The following is a 14,049-nucleotide window of genomic DNA, read 5'->3' as shown; positions in this document are numbered from 1 at the left end:
TATTAAAGAGTAAATAAATAAAAAAATAAAAAATAAAGACGAGTGAGTTAAGCCATTGACGTAAACTTAGCTAAGCTACCTGCCCCGATGTACCCCACTCATAAATTCTTAGCTGTCACCTCACGGTTATGTTTATTAAAATAGCGTTACCGCCATTGGGAACATTATTTAATTTTAGTTTATATTATCTATCGTTGAATCTTTTTTAATTTTAAGAAATCAACGGTTTATTAATAGTTTAATGAAAATCAAACGAAAAAGAAACATTATAACATGCGTGTTATTTTTTTTTTTTTGGTGACTATAACATGCGTGTTATTTGATATGAATGAAAAATATATTAAAAGAAAATAAATTATAATAAAAATTATTATTATTGTAAAAGTCAACGAGGTTAAATTCCACTGGTGAACTAAAATTTGGTTCTAGTATGGGATACTCATTCACACAAATCTTGTTTAGCATTTAATTCTCCTTTGTCAATTGTCAACTCACAAAACGTCATTATACAAAGGTTAATTAATGAATTTTTTTTCCTTAATAAATTATAAAAAATATTTATTTTACTAAATTTAGTTTCCAGTTTTATTTTATCGAAATGTACATTTTTTATATTTAGTTACTAACTTTTATAGAATTCGCTATAAAGTGTGACGAATTTGTCCAAATAAAAAAATAAATATATATTTTAATAAATAAAATTCAAAAATAAATTTTTAAAAAATAAATATTTTTCATAATTTATATTAAAAAAAAATCCATTAATTAATCCATGGTTACAACTTACAACCCAACACTATTTCATTATTTGACTGAGGAAACTTCAAATCCAAAAGGCTCCTTTCTATTCTCACACATGATTTTCTTCAATTTTCTTCTCTTGTTCTGAACCAAGATGATGAAGCACATGAACTCACAGCTTCTTCCACCATTTCTTGTATCAGTTATTGTTCTTTTGAGCTCAATATCTGCCACTGATTTTGTCTTCAATGGCTTCAACTCCTCTGATGTGTTGCTGTATGGGAATGCAACCATTGACTCAAGAATCCTAACCCTCACACATCACCAAACTTTCTCAGTTGGTCGTGCACTTTACCATAAGAAGATCCAAACCAAGAAGTCAAATTCTTCTTCCTATGTCTACCCTTTTTCCACTTCCTTTATATTCTCCATGGCACCTTTTAAGGACACTCTTCCTGGCCATGGATTTGTCTTCATCTTCACACCAGTCACTGGCATATTCCATGGTACAAGCACTGCTTCTCAGAATCTAGGGCTCTTCAACTTCACCAACAATGGAAATTCAAGCAACCATGTGTTTGGTGTTGAGTTTGATGTGTTCAAGAACCAGGAGTTTGATGACATAAGCGCCAACCATGTTGGAGTTGACATAAACTCTCTCACCTCTGTTGCATCTCATGATGCAGGGTATTGGCCAGATGAAGATCATGATTCTTTCAAGGAATTGAAGCTCAACAATGGTGAGAACTACCAAGTTTGGATTGAATATGAGGATTCTTTGCTCAATGTTACCATGGCAAAGGTTGGTATGAAAAGGCCTATGAAACCTTTGTTCAATGTTTCTCTTAACTTGTCTCAAGTTTTTGTAGATGAGATGTTTGTTGGATTTACCAGTTCCACAGGGCAATTAGTTGAGAGTCACAAGATTCTTGCTTGGAGTTTTAGCAACACTAATTTTTCATTAAGTGAAGAACTAATTACTACTGGTTTGCCCTCTTTTGTTCTTCCAAAGGATTCAATTTTCAAGTCAAAGGGGTTTGTTGCAGGGTTCACAGTAGGTATCTTCTCTGTTGTTTGTGTCTTTGTTTTGCTTGCAATGTTTTTGATTCGGAGAAAGAGAAGGCTTGAAAGGAAGAGAATGGAAATGGAAGATTGGGAGTTAGAGTATTGGCCACACAGAATGACATATGAAGAAATTGAGTCAGCAACAAAGGGATTCTGTGAGGAAAATGTGATTGGAGTTGGTGGCAATGGTAAGGTCTACAAGGGTGTTCTAAGAGGCGGCGCAGAGGTGGCCGTGAAGCGAATATCACAAGAGAACGACGGCGTGAGAGAGTTCCTAGCAGAAATTTCAAGCCTTGGCAGATTGAAGCAGAGAAACTTGGTTGCTCTGAGAGGATGGTGCAAGAAAGACATGGGAAATTTCTTGTTAGTTTATGAATACATGGATAATGGGAGTTTGGATAAGAGAGTGTTTTGTGATGAGAGCATGATGCTAAACTGTGAAGAGAGAATAAGAATCATCAAAGATGTGGCCTTTGCTGTGTTGTATTTGCATGAAGGTTGGGAAGAACAAGTTCTGCATAGGGACATCAAAGCCAGCAATGTGTTACTTGATAAGGATATGAATGGAAAGCTTGGAGACTTTGGATTAGCAAGAATGCATAGCCATGGCCAAGTTGCTAGCACAACAAAGTTGGTTGGAACAGTTGGTTACATGGCTCCAGAAGTGATCAAAACCGGACAAGCCTCGACTCGAACGGATGTGTACATGTTTGGAATCTTGATTTTAGAGATCATGTGTGGAAGGAGGCCTATGGAAGAAGGTAAGGCACCTCTTGTGGAGTTTGTGTGGGGACTAATGGTTAAAGGGGAACTAATGAATGCACTTGATGAGAGGTTAAGAGCTAAAGGAGACTTCAATCTGCAACAAGTTGAGAAGGTTCTTCAGTTGGGATTGTTGTGTGCATACCCTGAACCAAAATCAAGACCAAACATGAGACAAGTTGTGAGTATTTTAGAAGGGAACAACAATGAGGGAGGAGAAGAATCAGAGAATGAGAATGTGGATACTTGTTTGCTTCTAAAGTTGAAATCTGGGGATATTTTTGCTGAGTATTCTAATTATTTTAGCTATTCAACACACCCAACATTTCAAGATATTCGCCAGTCTAATACTTCTTCAATGTCTCTTACTTGGTCTAAATCTGTAGTTGAGGGTAGATGAATCTTTTCCCATCAATGCAATTATGGAGATGATGTGTTTAGGTGATGAATTTTTTGATCCATTTTATCACATTATATGATTGATGTAAATAATGTATCAGAGCATAAATGAATTGATGAACATATGATTGTGATCTAGTAATTCTTTTTAAACTCCTTGATTATATTATTGAGGACACTTTAGAAATCCGGCTGTCAATTTTTTTCATATTACATGATGATGAGGAATGTTTAGCCTTTCTTTGGTTAACGTAAAGAAGCAAAATAAGCACAATGTTTTATTTATTTATTTTTATGCTGTCTTAAGATTGCTGTTAGGTGAAAATTTTTGCTTAGTCTGCACCTATAATTTCTGTCTTTCCATCCATAGAGCATTAGTGCAGCATACTTTTAAGTTTTGTGTTGGATGACCAAATTCTACCACCCCCAATGGTGAATGCTCCTGTACCAGAAAACTGTTTCTGATTTCATTCTAAATAAAACTTTTGTTTACATTGATTATTTATTTATATTGGAGCAATATAGGATTAAGTGATTAACACTACCCACTATTACAATTATTAATTGTTAGTTATTCTTGTGTGTTAGATCTAATCTAAGATCTTGTGTTTGGTAACCATGTGCTTTATGCCTTTTCATTTTTCTTTTCATCCTTCCTCTGCCTCAGGTTTTGGGTATCCTAGGGTGGTCAAAACCATGTACTATTCATTCATAATGTCGAGAATATATTAAGATGAATTAACATTCGATAGAATTATTTAATATATCTAAATATTTATTATATAATATTACGTTTTTATTATTATGATTCTCTTAGCACCTATAAATATATTTTTATATTGTATTATTCTACACAACTTGAATAGACACACAAACTTTTTTTTTTTTAAAAAAACTATCCTCTTCAAGGAGGATACCATGACTTTGATACCATATTATAACGGTAAGAGAGAACAATAGAAAAAAGATTTGTGTGTTATTGAGTATATTCAAGTTATCTAAGATGATATAATATAAAAAAGTATTTATAGATATTAAGAGAATTGTAATAATAAAAACGTAATATTCTATAATAAATATTCAAATAAAACTAAATAATTCTAATAAATCCTAATTAATCCTAATATATTCTGACACATAAAATGGTGGGGAATATGTCCCTAAAATATCATGTTCCTCTTAATGTATGATGCAATTGGCAATCTAATGATGGATTAAACTTGATGTATTGATACATAAAACTAGGTGCAGTCTAAAGTTTAGTCTGAAAATTGGTATCAAATATTTTCTATCTCATAATTCTTACAGTGATAGCATGTTTAACCTAGAAAATTGTTAGAAGATAACTTGATAACATATTAAAATCATTTGGATGATCTTATTTTACCAACAAACTAAAACTCCAAATCAAATCTCTATTAAATCTTTGCATGTATTTGTGGGATGATTCCTCAGTCATTCATCCTTAAACCAAGGAGAACATTTTGGTGTTTTAACATTCCTTAGAGCCTTCCAAACAACACTATTACACTTGAATCCAGATCCAAATGCAATCTGGCAAACACGATCACCCCTTTTCACCCTTGAATTAAACTCAAGGTATGCCAGTTCATACCAAATGCTGCTGCTAGAAGTGTTTCCAAATCGCTCCAACGTCTTCCTCGACGCTTCCATGTACTCCTCAGTCAGCTCCAAATTCTTCTGAATCTCGTCCAGAACTTTCTTGCTTGTGGCCTGGATGCACATGTGCTCGAATGCGAGCTTGTAATCCGGTATGTACGGCTTTGTTTTCCTTTTCTTGAAGAGCAAGTTAGTGAAGAAATGAAGCTGCTCTGAAACCGGTAACACCAGAGGGCCTAATGTGGTTATGTTAGCCTTCAATGCATGCCCTCCAATTTCAGTTACATCTTTGCTTACCGAAATGCCCTTCCTTCCTTCACTATCTTCCCTTTGGTGTATACTTTTGTGGCTTCTATTGTCCATTCCCTTGTGAGTTCTCACCAACTACATACAATCTCCATAATATCATTATTTAAGATATTCTAAAAGTAATACAGCGAAATCTGATTGCACGACTGTGTAAAATATTTACCTGTTTGAGTTCATACTTGGCGCGCCATCTATGAAGACGAAAATTGGATAGCATAACGGCTGCAGCCCCCATTCTAAAGAAGCAATTGGGAATAAGCATGTCAATGTCATTGCCAGTGTACCATGAAGAGCTCACAACTTCAGTGCTAACTACAAGGGCATAACTGCTTGGATATGCATCAAGAAGGTCTCTAGCTAGATCAATGGCTGTGACACCGGCGGCGCAGCCCATGCCGCCGAGGTTAAAGCTGTGTATATCATGTCTAAGCTTGAAATGGTTTATGATCATTGATGAGAGAGATGGGGTGGTATTTAGTATTCCACAGTTTACTACAAGGATTTTGATATCATTTGGTCTTACTTTTGTGGCACAAAGAACTTCCTTAACTGCTCCAAACATCACCATGGATGCCTCTTCTCGCCCATCCTTCAACGAGGTTCTATAACCGGGCCGGAAAACTCCCTTTGGCATGTAGGTCTCGTCGCCTATGCCGGATTTCTTAAGAACTCGTTCTTTAAACTCAATGGTAGTATCATTGAAATTCCCAGATTTTCTAGCTAATTCAATGAACTCTGCCTTTGACACCTGCAAACAATGTCAAAACCAAACAAACTATCAATAATGATATGTTACTAGCTTCAAGTTTGTTACTTGTTACAAGCTATCAAAATCACGGACACTTTGTTGAATTGTCTTGTTCGTATGTTTGAAATACGATATATTTTAAACATGATATTTATTCGACATTGGTTGTACATGTATATTTTTTATATTCAACCGTATTTTAATCAAAAATTAAAAAAATTCGAAGACACTCAAATACCATCTTATATCACGCATGTCCAATTTTAGGTGAAAACTCAGACGAAGTCGACTTTATGTGAAATTGATATTTAAGAGTTGTTAGATGAAAATTTAGTCAAATCATATCAACTTTACGTGAAGTCGATTGCAGCTGAATTTTCACCCCAATTTTATTATTAATTTATATTCTTAAAACGAGTTTTGAAATAATAATATATATTATTATTTATTAAAACAAAAAATTATTTAAAATACTTTATACAATTCAAAAAAATAAAAAAAATATTTAATAATAAAAAATTATTCTAAAGAATTGTTAAAAAAATTATTACAAAAATTAATTTTTATAACATTTAAAATAAATAAATATTTTTTTATAAAAAAACAAATATACTCTTATTTATTTTAATATTAGTTTGTATTTCAATATCTATAAAATATTAAAAATTTATTTTATATTAATATATATATTGTGTTTCTATGTCTTAAAAAAAATAAAATTAATATATTTGTCTATCTTGTATGGTGTCATATATGTGTCTGTGTCACCTGTCAGTGTTTCATAGATTTCTAGTCACATTATATAAAAAAAAGTTGAGAAGTGTTAACTAAACAACTACTATTTTGAATAACATAAACAATCATCAATTAAATAAAAACACACTATATCTCTAAATTAATCATCTAAATTTTAATATTAAAATAACCATTCGTAAATGAACATCTGATAAATTTATTGTTTACATTGTTTAATATTTTTATTGTCTACCTATACTTTTTCAAAAAAAATTTATTGAAAATCTAAAGGGGAGTTGACATTGAGTACCTTGTATTGATTTGGAGGGCGAAAACATGCGAAATCAAGCAAATAGGTAGAGCGAGGAGTGAAGTCAATATATAGATAGAGGAGGAAGAAGAAGAGTGGTGAGATGAATAGAGCCTGATGAGAGAGATGTTGCCAAGTGAAGAAGTTTCCAAGATGAGCAACGAAAGCAGCAAGGAGTGGTGGTGCCACCATCATTAACAAGTAGAGACGATGAGTAATGAGGTATCCATAACCCAATTTCACATATTTTAGGTTCACTGAACTTAGAAAATCTGGCATTCTAGGCCTCACTCTCACTGAGAATGACAGAGATCCACCATTCTGCACAATCTCTGTCGAAAACTCCTCATTTTCTTTTGACATAGGGACTTGAAAACAAGTTATTATAGTTTTAATGCAACAAGTTGATGATAATGAGTATTGTTGAGACTTGAGAGTGAAGAATAATTAATAAGTAAGAAATACATAAGCAACATGTGAAAAATATTGGACGGAAAAAAAGGTTGATTTGATATACATATTTATAGATGGTAGATGGTATAATAAGTTATGATAAGGATTTTACGGAGCATGCAAATAGAATAGGGACATACATCAATTGTGCATGAATGCGTAAGACAAGCAGATTTGCAGCACCATTGAATTTGTATGCAATTATGGTAAGACTAATTATTAATTAACATACTATGTTTAACAATTATAATTCCATTATTATTCAATTAAAATATGGTATTATAAGTTTATTATAACACAAATCATTATTGCTCTGTACTACACTATGCATGCATGCTTGTACTAATTTCAATAAGAAAAAGTATAGGGCCAACAACTTTATTAAATTCTGGCCAGTATGGCCAGCAAAAGAAAAGTGAGTAACTCCACACTATTTGGAAGAAATTTCACACCATTAAAAACATCATTAATAACTACTTAATGGTTATAAATCACAAAAGTTACTGACTCCTAACACTCCTCAATTATTTATGAATCTCACTAAATTTTGTATGTATATGTCTAAATATGATATGTTAAACTAGTATTTTTAGAAAAAGAAATTTGAGTAACTTAAATAAATAATCAAATAAGATTTAACCAAAATTATAATCTATGATTTATTATTATCTGGCCTATTATCTATTTTTATTATGTATTTTTTTATTTGATGTTTAGCTATCGTCTTTCATGTCATTCTCTCTTATTAATCATTGAAAAGTATTTAGTATATACAAAAGTTAACTACTAAATCCATTATTATATATATTTTTAAAACACTTTTATTTTTTATCAACTAACTGTTCCTTCTGAACGCTTGGGTTTTTTTCTTCCCACTAGGTGGTATCAATCCTTCTTTTGTATTTTCGTGAAGGTTTTAGGATATTTTTTTGAAGCTTTTTGGAAGCAAAATATGTTAAGAAAAATTAGCCCAATAAAATCTAGGACTGCCCTTTGGACTTGTGAGTGAAGCATGCAGTAGCCCATTGCAACTTTCTATTAATTTGGACCAAAAGAAAAATATTTGAGTGAATACTTATTCCAACCATGACAATTTTTCATGACCAAAAAAAAAAAACCATGACAATTTTTCCTAAGGACCACGAGGTTTCAACAATTTCTTCTTTTAGTAAAGGACAAATAGGTCTTTGACATTTTTTTCTGCGGACATTTTTGTTTCTGACCATTGAAAAATACTTTTAAGTTAGTGACGTCTTTTAAAGTTAGACGGATCAGTCCTTCCATTCAAATGCCTCCGTCAGGCCCATCCAAAAAATTTGACGTGGCTCCCGTAATGCTTATCACCCATACCCGTCGCCATGAATTCAGTAAATCCTTTTTTTTATGAATTCTCTACTTTGCATATTTTTTTTCATTTCTTTCAAGTCATTTTTACCTTCAAAACTTTAAATCACTCAGACAAACATATCAAGATATCAAATAGGAGAAAAGTAAGAATGATACAGCCTCTACATGATTAAGGAAAGTTACAATGATGAAACCGCTCTCAAAGTTAAAAGTTACTGTCAGTAACATTTTTTGTCGACTTTTTTTTCTTTATTATTTTTTGCATCATCATAACCTTACATTGCGAGTTTTGACATCAAAATGTTAATTTAGTATTCTTTTACATCGTATTCTTATTTCAATACTCTCAATAATCTTATTCTTAATATAATTTTAGAATCCAATGTTTATGATTATATTATTACTTATGATTAATTTTTTTATTTAATTTATCTTTTTTAATGAGATCATAATTTATATTATAAAAAAATTACACTAAAATATAGTATACGAGAATTATAATTATAAAAGAAAATACTAAAAATAATAAAAATTAAATAGTTATTTTGATAGTGATGGAAATAAATCTAAATTTTTTATGATATTTTTATATAGATATTTTTAGTATTCTTTAGTATTCTTTTTTAGTATGCTATAATTTTACTATTATTATTCTATAAAAAAAATAATAGGTAAAAAATATATATAAACAAAAAAAATAAGAATTCTGTAAAGAATAATAATATCCATGAGAGAGTACTAAAGAAAAAATATTATAAAAAAGTAACAAAATTAATCATATAAACAATGAAGGACAAAATTGGGAAATAGAAAATAAATTTCAATCTAACGTGAAAATTTAAATGTAAAAGCTATCATTTTTACCTTTGGCTAAATTTGGGTTGAAGAGCAGAATCACGTTTACATTCAGAAGAATAAAAAATAGCCAAACTAAAAAAGTGAAACTTTCAAAAAAATTAAACTTATGTTTGATGCTTCAAACGCTAAGCATCCTAAATTGCTAAATTTAATTTACTTTTCTCCTATTCAATGCCTTGATATATTTGTTTGAGTGATTTAAAGTTTTGAAAAAAAGAATGACTTGAAAGAAATGGAAAAAAGTATGCAAAGTGGATAATTCATGGCGACGCGTGGCGCGCGTACGTATGAGAGGGAAGTTTGCCAGGCAACGCGTACGAGTGACAAGCATTACGGGAGCCACATCCGCCTTTTCCGTTAGATCTAACGGAGGCATTTGGACAGAGGAACTGATCCATCCAACTTTTAAGAACGACAGGAACTTAAAAATATTTTTTAATAATCAAAAACTGTCTGCGAAAAATTTTTTTTAGTTTTTAATCTGTAACTTTGTGAGATTTGTTAGCTCTTTCATTAATTATCTCTCTTAAGTTAACAAAACATGCTTACTTACATGACACATTAATCAGCGGATATGTCCATTAAATGACAACTAGGATTGACAGATTTTTCATTAGGGGCTTCGTCATCTTTCGGAATAATTGTCAAATACAGTTTATGATTTTTTTTTCTATTTTTGTTACCTTTTCATATACATTAGCTAAATTTATTGTGTAAGAATTGAGAAATATTAGTAATTTTTAAATTGATTTTACTTATAGAAATTAAATAAAAGAGATACATATTAATAAGAATGACATCGCTAATTGTTATTATCAGTCTTATCTATTTATTATTAGTTATTCCAAAATGTTAAAATTTGAATTTTTGATGTTATATCTACATGGTTAGTTGATATAAACATTTGTATTTGTTTTAGATTTAATTACTATCATGATCCCTATAGTTTCACGAAATTTTCAATTAGATCCTTATATTTTTTTTTCTTTTAATTGGGTTCTTACACTAATTTTTTTTCTAAATTAGATCCCTCTTAGTAGTAATTGCCTAATTGGCTTAATTTTATAGGGACCTAACTAAAAAAAATAGTATAGAGACCCAAATAAAAGGGAAAAAAAGTGTAGGGACCAATTAAAAAAAAGAATTTGGTGCAAGGACTCAATTAAAAAAATTATAAGGACCTAATTAAAAATTTTGCAAAATTATAGAACCAGTAGAGTAATTAAACCTTTATTTTATCTATTTTAGATAAAATATTGTGATAACTTTTTTATTATCTATTATAAAACAAAATATACACTTCTTTTATTAATAATAAAATATGAATTATGATAGTTAATTTAAATTGATTGCACATAAAACTTAACATAATTCTAATAATATAATATTTTAATAATTTTTTTAAATAATAATAAAAAATTAAAAAATATATACCTTCCGTTTAATTTTTATAAATAAGAATAAATTAAAAAATCATTAATATTTTTCTATTTTTACACAATAAATTTAGTCAATTATATAAAAAAATTAAACGATTTCCGATAATTATTTTAAAGACAATAAGATTTTTAACAAAAAATCTATCAATTATAATTACTACATACTTAATGAATAAATTAATAATTTAATATGTTATATAAGTATGTTCTATTAATTCACCATAAAAATATTAAACATAAAAATTAATCAATTTTATGAAGATAATATATATATATATATATATATATATATATATAATTAAAAATTTTGTTGTTTTTTAAAGTAATTAGCATAACTGTTTAGAATTTTTCTCAAAATATTTTGATTTTGAGAAAATATGTTCTTGAAGGGAGCATGTCTAGGAAGAGTTTTGTGTAGTAAGGTAGACAAAATCGTGATTTAACTCGCTGAATCGCACGATTTTGCGAGTTTATCTCTTTCTCTCGTCTCGATTCTAGTCTTCGTTCTGGAAAGTAGTCGTTTATGTAGAATCGCCGAGCAAAAACGCCGACTTGCTAGAATCGTAGATTTCTTGTCGTATAGCATCTAAGGAAGCAGACTGAGGAGAAGCATTGTTTTTTAGCTCAATTAGTGGTGAAGAATGATAAAACCCTAGGTGCTATTTCTGTCCCTTTTAGACTCCTGAAATTTTAATCGTGGGAGGTTTTTTTTTTGTTTTCGTTCAATCTCTCGATGACTCAATCTCTTCCTTCTCTTATGCTTTTGCCAAAGCTTGCTGCTTGTCACCGTCAATGTTGTTCCAATGAATGCTTCTGTCTTTCTAGTCCCCACTAAGCCTCGTCGAATCACCGCTTTGCTAATTCTGTTGTTGTGTTGTTTTTCACTTTTATGCTCTATTTTTATATGTGGTGTTCTTAGTTACTCAGGAGGTCATACCTCATGATTGTTCTTCTGCATTACTACTCTAATGTTCTAAAAATATATTATATTAAATTCTCTTTTGGTTGATATATTGAAATTATATTCTTGTATTCATGTCCATATATATTGACAGATGATTTAATAATGCATTTGATGTTATACACGATGTACATGACATATATACTCAAACTTTGTTTTCGATGATTAATTCTGTTTCTGCATACAATGCTTTATGATAAATTGGCCATATTCATATCCTGATAAACATATTATGATATGTTCATATATATACTATATTGAATTAATCTTAAATTAATTTTATGGTATAATTTTTTATATATATATTTGTATAATTTACGAATTATATTTACATTTTGTTTTACAATTCTACGAATTACGATTTTATGTCAGCCCATCGAGTCGAAATAAAAACTAGACTTTACTAGCTTGTTGTGTAGCTCGTCAATATTTTCTTTAAATAAATAAATAATATCAATTATTTCAGTTTCGGCTTTCTTTTTTCGTTTTATTTATGTGGATTCCTTTGATTGGATGATTTTCACAAACAGATAGCGACAAGCTAAGAATCCCCGTCCTTAAGGAAAAAAACAAAAAACTGTTAGGTAAATGTTGAAGCAATAATCCTTGAGCATTTTGTCGATGTATAAGCAAGGCCTAACTATGTTAAGTGGAAACAAATGCAATGAAACAAGTTTAAAAAAAAAAAACATAAAACAAAAAAACAAAAAAGTAAAAAACCGAAAAAAAAAGGCCTATCTGTTTAGAGCCTTAGAGGGTAATAGATATAATTAGGAGTGTCTAACTGTCTATAGGTATAGCCAGTTGAATTATTAAGAGCGATAAAATAATAAGTCTATCTCGTTCTGCCAAAAATCTGTCATTTTAGTGAGTTGAGTTATTCTATTTTATCTAGTGATATGGTCTTAAATTTTTCTCCTATCCTATTTAATGGTATGTGGTCCGTTAATTTTTTTTATAAATTATTAAATATTAAATAATATATATAATTTTATAATTATTTAAATAAATTTATAATTTCAAAAAACATAAAAAATTATAATTTTTAAATTTACAAACATTAAAGTCTTTATAATTATAAATACATAATAAATATAATCATAAACTATATTTTTTGGAACAAAATAATATAATCAATATTATCTAAAATAAAATAAATATTGTCCAAAATATCTAATTAAACATCTTTAAATTTATAATCAATCAAACATAAAACATAATTCAAAATATAACTTAGTACATCTTTAATTATCATCTTCGTCATTTTGTATATTAAAAACATCATAAAAATTTATTAAAAAACGGCTCTAAAAAAAAACGTCTGACTTGCTGGAAAAGCCCGCCCCGTTCCTGCTAAAGTCCACATATTAGGCGGTGTAGGTTAGATGGGCTTTTAAGTTTGTCGGTTTTAAATTTCTTATCCGTCCCGCTTTTTTTGGTAGGATACGCAGGTCAGACCGACGAATTTCATCCCATTCGCCACCCTTATCGTCTAAAATCAATTCGATCTAATTAATTATATTAGTTTTGGACTTAATAGATAATCAGGTACAATCGGGTTAGACTTTATCAAACCCAACTTTAATTAGTTTAGATATTAATTTTGAGATCACAAACCACTCGAGTATTTGATTAGTTTAATATTAAATATATAAATAAATAAAATTTAATAATATATATATATATATATATAAATTTATTTCATAATCTTAAAGTCTTTTAATTTATAATAGTTGTTTAAGTTGGAATTCATTATATATTATTTTTTTTAATATTAATATTCTATATTTATAGTATTTAGATTAATTTTTTAAATTTTTTCTTTTAAGTTTATTTGAATTTTATTTTCAATCGAATACATAATTATCCGAATCCATCTAATCCAAGTTTAATCAGATCCGCTCAACAAAAATTCATAAATTCGAACCGATTAAACCCGGTTTTGTTTTCATTTCTCTCCAAAATGAAATCGTGTGCACCGAATTAAGTAACTCTTAACGAATTAGCTATACATGTGTGATACGAACCTTTCTTTTATCAACAATGTTAGGGAACCAACTCTATATAAGCTAAGAATCAGCCAACTGGTAACTGGATGTTGTTACTAATAGGCACACAGATGTTTCTTTTTCTTGTAAATTGGATGGTTTTAGATATGATTTCTATGTTTCATGTGTTACGCATTAATAAAACATAATTAATTATATAGAATCAACTAATGAATGATCAAAGCATCTGTTCTGTGATTATCTTCTAACACTAACGTGGTTAACAATAATTTAACAAATAAATTAAATTATAA

The 14,049-nt window shown here is 29.6% G+C and overlaps 2 protein-coding genes across 2 annotated transcripts; one reads left to right on the top strand and one right to left on the bottom strand.

Annotated features, from left to right (window-relative positions):
* The first annotated feature begins 746 nt into the window (after nt 1-746).
* Nucleotides 747-3,154, top strand: LOC112714583 (L-type lectin-domain containing receptor kinase VII.1). The gene has a single exon (XM_025766202.2). It carries the CDS (start codon nt 896-898, stop codon nt 2,966-2,968), a length of 2,073 nt encoding a protein of 690 aa, XP_025621987.1. The 5' UTR covers nt 747-895; the 3' UTR covers nt 2,969-3,154.
* Nucleotides 3,155-4,375: 1,221 nt separating this feature from the next.
* LOC112718118 (3-ketoacyl-CoA synthase 15) lies at nt 4,376-7,052 on the bottom strand. Its single transcript, XM_025770018.2, has 3 exons — nt 6,690-7,052; nt 5,060-5,644; nt 4,376-4,971 (listed from the first exon to the last, which is right to left on the bottom strand). The coding sequence occupies exons 1-3, from the start codon at nt 7,050-7,052 to the stop codon at nt 4,423-4,425; spliced, it is 1,497 nt and encodes a 498-aa protein (XP_025625803.1). The 3' UTR covers nt 4,376-4,422.
* Between the last annotated feature and the right edge of the window lie 6,997 nt (nt 7,053-14,049).

Source organism: Arachis hypogaea, chromosome 10 (assembly GCF_003086295.3).
Source record: "Arachis hypogaea cultivar Tifrunner chromosome 10, arahy.Tifrunner.gnm2.J5K5, whole genome shotgun sequence".
NCBI classification, from domain to species: Eukaryota; Viridiplantae; Streptophyta; class Magnoliopsida; order Fabales; family Fabaceae; genus Arachis; species Arachis hypogaea.
This window is presented reverse-complemented; position numbering and strand designations above follow the sequence as displayed.

Coding starts and splice junctions, on each gene's coding strand:
- LOC112714583 (XM_025766202.2), top strand. CDS start 896: ATGATGAAGCACATGAACTCACAGCTTCTTCCACCATTTCTTGTATCA.
- LOC112718118 (XM_025770018.2), bottom strand. CDS start 7,052: ATGTCAAAAGAAAATGAGGAGTTTTCGACAGAGATTGTGCAGAATGGT. Junction 5,645..6,689: donor GCCCTCCAAATCAATACAAG/GTACTCAATGTC, acceptor CATTGTTTGCAG/GTGTCAAAGGCAGAGTTCAT. Junction 4,972..5,059: donor CCAAGTATGAACTCAAACAG/GTAAATATTTTA, acceptor GATTGTATGTAG/TTGGTGAGAACTCACAAGGG.